Raw genomic sequence first — 12,986 nt, forward strand, 5'->3', positions numbered from 1 at the left:
ATCAATCCCAACCGTTCTTTTGTGGTCATAAACCTTGTGTCAAAATTTCATAGATTTCTATTAACTTAAACTAAAGTTATAGTGCGAAAACCAAGAAAATGCTTATTTGGGCCCTTTTTGGCCCCTAATTCCTAAAATGTTGGGACCAAAACTCCCAAAATCAATACCAACCTTCCTTTTGTGGACATAAACCTTGTGTTAAAATTTCATAGATTTCCATTCACTTTTACTAAAGTTAGAGTGCGAAAACTAAAAGTATTCGGACGCCGGACGACGACGACGACGACGACGCCGACGCCAACGTGATAGCAATATACGACGAAAAATTTTTCAAATTTTGCGGTCGTATAACAATTAAACAAATAAGACATGTAGACTTCAGTGATCATGATTTTTTTAATGTTAACAATAATAATGAATGATATAAAAATGACCCTCAAAAAAGAAGTATCATAATCATTAACAGAATTTGAGTGTTGGAAACATATTGATCCAGGATAAAAAAAAAATCTTTTTATTATCAAAATCAACAATAAAAAAGTTATCATAATTCCATGTCCCAAAACAAACACAGCTGGTCTTCATCCAATCATAACATTATTGGTCTTCTTTGAAATTCACATAATCTGTGAAGACTATCATAAAATATATGTCTTGTTAGTGCAATTATTGCACATTTTCAATTAAAAGTTTTTCTAAAACTTTATTGTCTTTTAACGTCCACGACCCCCTCTGAAACCTCCCCCTCCTCCTCCTCGTCCTCTGAATCCACCACCACCACCGCCTCTGCCTCCACGGAATCCTCCTCCACGGCCACCACCAAAACCACCTCCACCACGGCCACCTCCTCCTCTTCCTCCTCTGAAACCACCTCCGCCTCTGCCACCTGTAAATGAAAACATGGTGGAATATAAATATCAGTTGATTTCTCTAAAATCAAAAACCATTTATGCAATAACAAAACATCAAATGGTGATATACAGTCCATTGCAATTTATTTTTACTTTAAATTTGACTTCCCTTCTTATGTATTTCACTAAAAATAATGCATTATTTATAATTTCAGTTTAGGCAAAAATACATAGTTCTATTTTCTGCCTCCCAACCAACCCTGATTGTTTGTGCCTGCCTATCACATTTTTTTCGAATTTTTGTTGTTGATTAGAACCAGAAAATTCATATATCAGTTTGAGGTCTGGAACTGGCATGTCAGTAGCTGCTGATAGTAGGCATTTGTTAATTGGTGCATCATTGTCATTTTGTTTATTTACTTTTATTACCTAATCGGACATTGGACTTTAAATAAGTTTTACTGTGTGTATTGCTGTGTGTTTATTTTTTCTACATTAGCTAGAGGATTTAAATCTCTCAAAACATGTTTAACCCAGCGGCATTTTTGTGCCTGTCCCAAGTCAGGAGCCTCTGACCTTTGTTTGTCTTGTATATTCTAATTTCAATTCATTTGTATATTTCAGGGTTAAGTATGGCATCCATTACAACTAAACTAGTACACATTTTTTTGTTTAGGGGCCAGCTGAATCATGCCACCGTGTGTGGGATTTTCTAGATGTGTTGAAGAACCATTGGTGGCCCTCAGCTATTTCTGCTGTCTGGTAGGGTGGTTGTTTGTTATTCTCAATTTTATGTCATTAATATGACGGAAATAACAATAAATGGGAGACAACTCTTACCTCCTCGACCACCACCACCTCTTGTTTTCCCTGCTGAGCCTGCAGGTTTAGGTAAAAATCTTTGTAAAGGTAATAACTTGGCTGGATCTATAAAAAACTGTAAATAAAACAAATTCAAAATAAATTGTTTGGAAAGGGAATTATAAAGAAAATCTTTTAGTAAGACATAAATAGTGTGTGCACAATGAGATCTGACATGAAGAAACTACTGTAAATTCAGAAATTATTGCGATGTGCAAACAATACGACAGGCTTATAATTGAAATCATTTAAACTTGCAGTTTGAAATTTTTTATATGAATTAAAACAAAATGTTTCTCAATATCGCAAAAATTAAAATCGCATTTTAGTCTAAAATGACAACATCACAATAATAAATGCACACAATTATTTCTGAATTTACATATTCAAGTTTTGGAATCACTGAAGTACTTTGTACTTTATTATCCTAATACCAATATATAATTATTATCCTGATTTAGAGTAATTTCTCGCAATTTGATTGGCTGATATTGTCCTAATAAATTTCAGTACAACTTTTTATCACGTCAATTGGAATTATCTCCCTTATTTATTACGTCAATTGAAATTATTTCCCTTATACCATTGACCTAGGTAGTACTTCATTTGCCACAGCGGCTTAACCCGGGTTAGCCCGGTCGATGCTTCCGGTATAGGCACAGTCGCTTCATTTGCTGTAAAATCAGCCGCCGGCACAAATAGGCATACGCCGCCCTCGCCGGTCTTCACTCACCGGCAAGCAATCAGCCGGTCATAAAAGTATGGCGGGAAGCGTAATTTTAGATAAATTGTCAGAATTTGAAAGGTGAAGATTTAATTTTTTTCAATCAGACTATATTATATGATACTGCATTGGTCAACTATGACGATAATAAATTGCCATGCTATATTTTATTTTCAAGTTTATAAAATTTATGTCGGAAAAACGTTTTTTATGATGAATAAGGCCTAAGAAAAAAAGATTGCATTTTAAAAATATATATTCATATTGTTAACAGGTTCATTTTTTATATTCCCTAGCTTAGAAAGCAAAACAGTATAAACTTGAAATTCTGTCGCCATCTTTAAATCAGCCGGTTCCACTCGTTTTATTTTCAGCCATATTTAACCCGGTCACGTGATAGGGCGAACCGTGCATAGCCCGCCCTAGAACAAATGAAGCAGCCCCCTAATAAAAAACAAAATTCACAGTTTTAGATTAAATATCTAAAATATATTTGTTGATATTGTCCTAAAATTTATTTTGAATAAAATAATATGTCATATAACAAAATCAGGATAAATTCGTTACACAGTGTTCAATTGTCCTAATACGGAATTTATCGGGTCAATAAAATTCATATCGGGTTTGGCTTCGCCTCACCCGATATGAATTTTATTGACCCGATAAATTCTCGTATTAGGACAATTGCACACTGTGTAACTAATATTGTATTATAAATTCAAATTCAATTCAAATATTTATTGCCACATAAACTATAAACATTGAGTTTGTGACAAATACAAAATAAGAAGACAATATTACTAAAACTCACATATATACAGTCTTTCAATTACAGTAAATAGTTCAGTGTTCATGGTGTTCCCTGTCTCAGTTACATTGACTTTTTGATGTAGGACCTCATTTTATTAACTTCTTAGATAATGTCTACCAGTAAATAAATTAACTTACCTTAGATAACTTTGCAAAAGATTTTGCTTTCATATCATCTGACAATTTTACTGAAAAATACTTTGAAACAGTTAAGGAAATTATTTCTATACAAGAGGCTGTCAGAGTGACAGCAAACCATTTTTTTTTTAACATTTATTGGTGTCCTGGCATTTTTTAGTATCACAAAGACCATAATCCCTGAACGGTAAAAGTGACAATCATCAATATTCAACATGACCTCCTTTTTGTCATCAGTTACAACATATTAAAATTTTGTCTATAAAGAGTTAACATACTGTTTCAAATTTACAAAATCATCTCTATGCTTTGTAGTAAAAAAATATATGTGCAGGGGTAAGTGACTTAAAACAAGAGGCTGTCACAACGACAGCAAACCGGATTTATTAACATTTATTTGTGTCCTGGTAATATCACAAGAACCATTACTGATGAATGGTGAAAGTGAAAATCGTCAATATCAAATTTGACCTCCCTTTTGTCATCAGTATCAACATATCAAAATTTGAAAAGCTTAGATTGAATGGTTCATGAGAAAATGTAACAACGTGAATGGAAACGCCATTTTACGATCTTTCAAGAACCATAACTCCTGAACGGTAAAAGTCAAAATCGCCATTAATGAACTTGACCTCTATTTTGTCATTAGTAACAACATATTAAAATTTGGGAAGCTTTGAAAGAACAGTTCATGAGTTAATGCACAGACAACATTTGGTTGCCGCCCGCCGTACATCCCCAAATCAATAACCGACATTTTTGTCACAAAAATCCGGTTACAAATACTAAAGGATACAGATTCTGTAATGGACCCAAATATTTCATCTACTTTGCCAATCTGTTGTTTGTTCTCTAAATAAACTGGTGCATTGAAATATGGTACTTTCTCGTTGGTATTTAGACATACCAGGTCATCTTCACATGTGTGTTCCATTGTGCCAATCTCTAAAATCAAAAGATGTATAACATGTATAATATGTGAAATTAATTTGACATTAATATACATCATTGAACATGTATATATATATATAACTATGCAAAAACCTGTCATCTTTTTATCATTGTTGATATAGGTATTTTCATGCAAAATTGAACCTTTTTTTCCTGAACATGTGTGAAATATTCATCTATCAACCACAAAAGTTTGCACCTCACATCTTTATATGGTAGCCTTCTTCAAACCATTTTGGTTAGAATGTTTTAGTGCATTTTACATCTGACATTGCAAAATTTAATAACATCAACCAAAAGTATCCCCATACCAAAATGTCAACATCTACCATACCATGGAAAGTATTTAAAAAAATGTTCCCCTCAACAGTTTTTCTTGGGTATATCTCTTGATTTTAAAGATACATGTATAACAATAATTTTGTTTAAAATATGGAATTTGTAAGTACATGTATTTGGATCAAACTTAAATACCTTTGAAATTTTGCATCCTAAGAAAATTGCTAAATCAAAAAAGTGATCAGTCAACTTTCTCAATAAATTTCTCCTGGTTTGAATTTTATTCACTGTAATATAAATTCATTTCTATTAGGCACTGAGTATATCATGTATATATGATTTTTTTTCTATTAAAAAAATCTAATAGATTAATTACCAACGACATATTCTGGAGGTCCATAGTCCTGTTGGAACCTGCCTCCTCCACCCCCTCTTCCTCCTCCTCCTCTACCTAAAATACAAAGACAAAATGTGAGAAAGAAGAAATGATAATGTTATATCCTTCGATTGCACTACACAATTTCAAAATTTGAAATAAACATAATAACTCCTACTTTCTATAGTTGAGCACAATCCGTAATTTTCAAAAGCAATAAAAAAAATCTCCTGATGTAAGGATTAACACAGATTAAATCAATGATTAGTCTTTAAAATTTCTAGCATGAATTCTTTATATATGGGCAGGAATTCACTAATGCTATTTTAGTGTGACATTGTAAGAAAAAAATAAAAATCATTATAAGCTTCTAAATTTTTTACAAATTATTGCTACAAATAGTGTCCTTCTATTTGTAACCAAAAAAATCATTTTCAAACTTGCGTCAGTTTGGAACCAATGCAAATAATGAATTTGGAGCATGTAACATGGACACTTTTTCCAAATTGAGATTAATGATTCCTTAACTTATTCAACATTCAATATCATATATATTGATCACAAAACATTGTCTATCATCAAAACTCTAAAATGTATATTTTCATTTCTTACAGAAATTTTGTGAAAACAAGTTTCCTCTACTTTTCTGTCAATGTTACATGCAATGTTTAAGAGATAAATACAGTAAGAATCATTTTCTTTCTGAACATGTAAAGGCTCTTTTTCATTGTGTTACCCTCACATTAAAAAATTGTATTAATATTTTTGCAATTATCTCATTTCTGTCATAAAATAGTGACTTAAATGTTGCATGTAACGTGGACACAAAATATATGAATAATGAACCATGCCAGAATTGACCTTAAAAGATATAAAAAGCCTCCAAACAACCATCTGAATGTAAATTATACAATTATACTGCCACATTTCTCATATATGATATTATTTAAATAGTGGTTAATACCAAAACCATTCACCTAAATTTCAGACAACAGACATATTTTTTAACTATACCAGTAGTTATGCTTGTTCATGGTGGTACACTATGGAAGGCTAAATTAAAAGATATTCAAATGTCAAAATAACCAGAAAAATAAAATTAAGACCAAAGATAGATCAATTGATGAAGGAGTCATCCAAAATTTCCACAACATGAAACATTTTTATATCAGTAAGTTATAAAAGCAACCCGTTTTTTTATGCACAGGGATGAGATTGATAAGAAGACAACCACACAACCACACAACCACCAGCATCCACAAGTTTCTCACGCAATAACTAATACTGACAAAGTAAGGGTACAAAATGATTACATGTATCCCTCATTCATGTGACACAGTTACACTTAAAACTAATAGTATGAAAAACCAAGACAAAATATGGACAAATCTACGAGAGGTTGATACAGCTGCATTTATTGAGAATCTTATTTTCAATCGTTTACATAACTTCTATAAAGAACAATTTGGGTTTCATCTTTGAGGTTGTTGTCTGATAGACATATTACCCCATATCTCGTTTTATTTCTGCTGGTTAATCTTACATTTATGATAACTTTTTAAGGTTTAAACAATAAATTTTATTTCAAACATTCAAAACAAGTTTCTTGTTTCTTGTTTTCTGTCTCCAACATCTTCAACTATCTATCTGAAAAAAGAAATAACCAAAACAACAATTAATCTACCCTTAATCAGAACCAAAATCCATGCATAGAATATAAAATTTACAATAATATAGAAACTCTCAAATATCTTGTTTCGATTTTTCAATGCCATTTCATCTTGAAAACTTGTTACCTAAACTACAGGAAGCCACAATTTAAAGGGCCCCATAATGACCAGTGTAAAACAATTCAGAAGAGAAAAACAACAGACCATAGTCCTGTTTTCAACTTTATTTGGCCTTCTTTTACTTTTTTGTTTCATAATTAGCGTCACTGAAGAGTCTTTTGTAAACGAAAAGCGTTTCTGGGCTACAAAATTTCAATTCTGGTATCCATGATGAGTTTATTATTATTATTTTGAAATCAGAAGGAGCCTGAACCTCTTATAATGCAAAAGATATTCTGGAATGTCAATTATTGGCATAACAATTAAAAAAAAATGTTACAAATTGAATTCCTCATGATTTCTATAATGAGCATCAGTAAATACACATGATACATGTGTTGACTGGTGATTGAAAAGGGATAAATAAACAAGATTTTGAAATAACAATCTTCTACACTGCTGTAGAATGGTCAAATTGGAGATCACTATTATGTCTGCATACACAGTCACCATCATCTGGTTTTCTGACACAGACAAACACTACTATCTGACTGGCTGAAAGGACCGTCATCACCTGACTCACTAATAGGGACCTTATCAGACTGGCTAACACAGACATCATAATCTGCCAAGCTGATAGGGTTATCACCATCTGACAGGCTGAAAGGGATATCACCATCTGACTGGCTGACAGGGACATCACCATCTGACTGGCTGACAGGGACATCACCATCTGACTGGCTGACAGGAACATCACCATATGACTGACTGACAGGAACATCACCAACTGACTGACTAATATGAACATCACCATCTGCCAGGCTGACTAGGACATCACTATCTGTTGGCTGACAGGGACATTACCCTCTGACTGGCTTACAAGAACATCACAGACTGACTGACTGACAGGAACATCACCAACTAACTGATTGACTGATATGTACATCACCATCTTCAAGGCTGACAGGGACATCACCATCTGTCTGGCTGCCAGGGACATCACCATCTGACTGGTTGACAGGGACAGTATCTTTTTGCAGCATCTTCCTGAGAGTTTTCTTCATCACATTTATTGCTGATCATCTTTTTCTTTCTTAGGTTTATATTGCCTGTAGATTTTTTTTATTAAAAATTGCATGTAAATTTTCATGACCGACACCAATTTTGTTGTCAATGAAGAAAATACACTTCTAAAAAGAATATCTATATTTAGAAATAAAGATGAAGTTTGATGGTGGTAAAACAAGTTAAATTATCAATAATCTCTTTATAGAGCAAAGGAGTTAGTAAATGTTATCAGTTCTGTTCATGCGTGTAACATTGACAGAAAGTAAAAGGTTGTATGTCAATGTTACATACATGAAGACCAGAAGATGAAAGTGGTGTGCTTAATAGTCAACTTTGGAAAAATAATATAATTGCTGCCCAGTAATATCTAATTAATCATTTAGGTTATAAAATGTTATATAAATTTCTGACTTTAAGGAAGTAATACCTTTGCATGTAACATAAAAAAATCTTGACACAAAATATTGTTGTCAATGTTACTAGCTAGTGTTAAAAGACAAATTAAACAGGAAAACATGAAAACGCTTTAATTTTGTAAAATAAAAATAAGATAATAGCTCCATATGGCAGTAAGTTGTGTGTACGCATGTAACAATGGCCTGAACATGTAAAAGTCTAAATAATAGACTCTGTCAATGTTACATACACATGCAATTTCTTAATGAAAAAAAAGTTTAATTTGGGTTTACTTTATACATTATTTTTTAAAATAAGTATCATAATAATAACTTTGAATATAAAAAATTAGATTAACTGTTGATTTCAACACAGTAAAATCTTCTCATGTAACACAAAAAAGACCTGATACAAAAATCGTAGTCCATGTTACTCATAAAGTTATCATAGGAGCATCAAAGAAATTGTGTGATGACAATATTTCAGATGTTAGTCATTTATAAACTCAGATAAACTCATTTTAAAGCTCATAACAGAGGTTTGGAAATCAATGCGTTTAAAACATTATAATTCTGGGTTATGTATGTAACATTGACAGGAACACCAACAAATGATGAGGAAAAAATGCTAGTCAATCAGGAAAAAAATAAACACAAATAATTGAAACTCATTTATTTCTTTAATATCATTTTAATGAAGCAAATTTAAATTTCAACAAGATTTTATTGATTGAATAATTGTATGCACATTTATTAGGTTGTAGCATGTAACCTGGACACAGAAGATGTGTCAATGTTACATGCCTTTAAACGATAAGAATTACAAGTAAATATTGTAAAGTCTAGAAATCAAGAAAGATCAACAACTTCTCTGTTAAGAATTCAGCTTAAATTTACATTTGATTTAATATTATGCACTGGCCAATTATGCTTTAAGTGTAATAAAGTAATATTGTTTTTATTCTGGTGTCAATGTTACATTTTATGTTTTCAAATTAAGTGGCCAGTTATCTTTATAATGCTGAGAATGAATACAAGTACTAGTTAATCAAATTGGCAATTAATCTGTGGTATTACATGTAAAAAATTAGATTGATAAGGCAAACCGTACAAAAAAAAGCTTTTGCATGTATCATAGACACCTTTCCTTGGTAAATATTTTCGTGTCAATGTTATGTACAGAAATCTCTCCAGCAATAAAATGAATATCGTAAGGGTCAAACCTGTTAAAATACAAGATAAACTTATATTTTTTGACAAAATTGCAAAGCAAGTCACACATTATTATCAAAGAACCTAATTTACACAAAAAGTGCATGTAACACTTCATTGTGAGGTCAAATTAACCTGGTCCCACTCTCTTATCATCTGCTTGATCACTGGTAGATGCCAAGTGTGAAAGATGACAAAGCCACATTTTAATGTAATTGTCAGTGGGTTGAAATGTGAAAAAAATAATTATGTTAATGCTTACTATAAAAAGTATACAACTGTTATAAAAAGATAAGTATTATTGGGCAGTATTGACACGAAAATGAAATAAATTTTCGTACCTTCTATATTTTTCAAACTTCAGTTGATTGATAAAAATCATGAAATCCAAATTGTAACCATTGTTGACACCTTTCAAAATTTGCCATGCTGGACCAATAACTTGTTTCCAAAGCTAATCAGCTAATGAAAAGGTGCATGTAACATTTGTTGACGGGAAAAGTTACATGCACTTGTCCATTTTCAAACGTATTTTATTTGCAGCAATAATCGGATTCTGTACAAAATGGGGTTTCTAAATGATAGACCGATCATTTTGCAGTTGATTTTCAACTATTATAGTAGAACAATTCTTCAGGCATATTCTAAATATGACTAGGGGTTTTGCCACTGCAGAAATGTCACACTTTTTGTCTACAGTTTTCAACTGCCAGCACATAACAAGTGCTGATTTTTTGTTGATTTTTTTAATTGGAACCATTTTTTTTGCATGTGGCAATAAAGACTAACCCACTTTGATATTTAAACAATGTTTATTCTCCATATTTGCATGATTTCTTTATTTTTTAATTGGATAAACACTATTGACCCTAAAATTTCACTAGCAAATTCCTGCCCATATACCAACCAAGATTTAACAGCATTTAATCATTCTGACAATTGCAGGTATATGTAGCTAAATATGTATGTACACATTGATATAACTGTGCTACATTGTAACATCATATAAGGAATACTTTGTAACGTTGTACTTTGCAAGCTTATAATGTTATGATAAATGTTTAAACAATTTGACATGACTTAAAGTATTTATTGGCTAATAATTGTGAAGAAGGAGAAAACATGACATTTCTTTGAAGTGGGAGATTTGAACTCTTCTGCTACCAATAATAAGGAACTATCAGAAAATTTCCAAATTCTGAAGAACAATGAAGAAAAAAGTATTGGATGGTTATCTTTAGCTTGATGAAGAATGAGGGTTGACTGCTACATCATGTACATGTACATGTATAATTTTCATGGTATAAAACTTATATATGGATCATCTTGAACAAATTATATCCAAATAAGTCAAGATCTTGTGATCAGCCCCATCAAACTCACCTCCTCTAAATCCACCTCCACGACCACCGCCAAATCCTCTTCCTCCTCCTCGGCCTCCACCCCTACCACCACCTCTTTCAAATCCCATAATGCTAAAACCTTGAAACAGCAAATATATAAAAATTATCACCAATGTTCCATGAGGTTGTTTATTCAGTTTGTTTTCTAAGTAGTATAATAATCAACAGTCAGGGGACTTTATACTTAAATGAATGATTTTCTAAATCACCGATTCAAAAAACATTTCAGTGTTCTCCCCAGGACGTTTTAGCATCGCGGTACCGTGACGCTATATTTTCTTCCCGTGACGCTATAATAATTTCCGTGACGCTATAATTATTTTTAGGATGTTATTTTTCTCGTTTCTATATGGCAAAGCCATGTCCTAAATTTTGAACTTTCATCTAATTACCGCTTATGATCATAAAAAATATATCACCTTTAATCCCTTCATGTCGGACAATAGACAAATAAGAGTGAATAAATAGGAGTTAATTGCCTTTGGGGGATAACTGTTTGGATTGGAATACCCTAAGCTGTCACTTGTGACATGATTAATACCACGTGGTCTGCAAAATATTACAGTAGTATATACTTTCTTCCTCTTCCTATCACTTTTTGTAAATCGAGAGTGAAAATTTTGATTATGAGCTAAATAAGTTTTGGTCTTTCTTTAGAAAGTGATCAATATTGGCTTTAGTTTATGCTTCATCCATTTAATGCATTAAAAACGCCATATTCATTCCAAATCTCTTGTCAAACATTGTTTATTTTTGTATTTTTCATTGCTTTCAACGGCCATTTAATATTTTAGTGTAAACTAATGATGTGAACCAGACCAGATATGACAAAAATCCGTATTTTACAATAATAACTACATTTGCACAAATGGCACAGTAAACATGGTAAACAGAAAACAATGATACCTAAAGAGAAAACTAAGCACAAACAGACTATTTGTCAGATAACTTTGTTAAGAATATATATCATTTTGATAAAAAGAAACAACTGGGACTGATTCATTGAATACCATGAGCCAATATATTTCATAGACATGATAAAGATTTTTTTTTAACTGGGTAGTTCATGTAGGTAGGGTAACTAGAACCACACATATTTTTTTCATTTGGCCCAAGAGGAAAAATAATTCTGGAACTATAAATGAATATATAGAAAACATAAACTGAAAATACTGTTATCATGGTTATACTTTAATTGTATTCTCAGTCATGAATTCAACAATATTGACACAAAGAATAGGGTTGAATAGAATATTTTATTCACCAAATAAGGACCTATAGCATACAAACAATATAATACATTTTGTAATAAACAATAAAGCATATATATCATAATGGAAATAGAGCATTGCCACGATGCGACAAATTACATTGAAAAAAATACATTTTTTTTTACGCCAAATGTGATGCTATCCAAAATTTCTGGGGAGAACACTGCATTATGTCCAAAAAGATTGGAAGGTAGAGTTGTCTTTCTTAACTAAACGCCTGTTTAAATCAACATGGTTAATAAATATTGAAACATACATTAAATTGTCTTTTTAAATATAGTTATATACCAGAAACAAGTGAAAAAAACATTTTTTTTTATATTATCAAGGATATATAATTTAAGATAATATACATGTACCATAATAAAATTGAGAAAGGAAATGGTGAATATGTCAAAGCGACAACCACCCGACCATAGAGCAAACAACAGCCGAAGGCAACCAATGGGTCTTCAATGTAGCGAGAATTCCCGCACCCGTAGGTGTCCTTCAGCTGGCCCCTAAAATATGCATAATAGTACAGTGATAATGGACGTCATACTAAACTCCGAATTATACACAAGAAACTAAAAATTAAAATCATACAAGACTAACAAAGGCCAGAGGCTCCTGACTTGGGACAGGCGCAAAATTGCGGCGGGGTTAAACATGTTTATGAGATCTCAACCCTCCCCCTATACCTCTAGCCAATGTAGAAAAGTAAAAGAATAACAATACGCACATTAAAATTCAGTTCAAGAGAAGTCCGAGTCTGATGTCAAAAGATGTAACAAAAGAAAATAAATAAAATGACAATAATACATAAATAACAACAGACTACTAGCAGTTAACTGACATGCCAGCTCCAGACCTCAATTAAACTGATTGAAAGATTATGT

At 32.0% G+C, this 12,986-nt stretch overlaps 1 protein-coding gene across 1 annotated transcript; it reads right to left on the reverse strand.

Annotated features, from left to right (window-relative positions):
- Positions 1 to 377: 377 nt before the first annotated feature.
- On the reverse strand, positions 378 to 10,915 carry LOC139489176 (H/ACA ribonucleoprotein complex subunit 1-like). The gene is made up of 6 exons (XM_071275348.1): positions 10,818 to 10,915; positions 4,991 to 5,065; positions 4,181 to 4,329; positions 3,385 to 3,444; positions 1,692 to 1,788; positions 378 to 886 (listed from the first exon to the last, which is right to left on the reverse strand). Exons 1-6 carry the CDS (start codon positions 10,903 to 10,905, stop codon positions 714 to 716), a joined length of 642 nt encoding a protein of 213 aa, XP_071131449.1. The 5' UTR covers positions 10,906 to 10,915; the 3' UTR covers positions 378 to 713.
- Between the last annotated feature and the right edge of the window lie 2,071 nt (positions 10,916 to 12,986).

Source organism: Mytilus edulis, chromosome 9 (assembly GCF_963676685.1).
Source record: "Mytilus edulis chromosome 9, xbMytEdul2.2, whole genome shotgun sequence".
NCBI classification, from domain to species: Eukaryota; Metazoa; Mollusca; class Bivalvia; order Mytilida; family Mytilidae; genus Mytilus; species Mytilus edulis.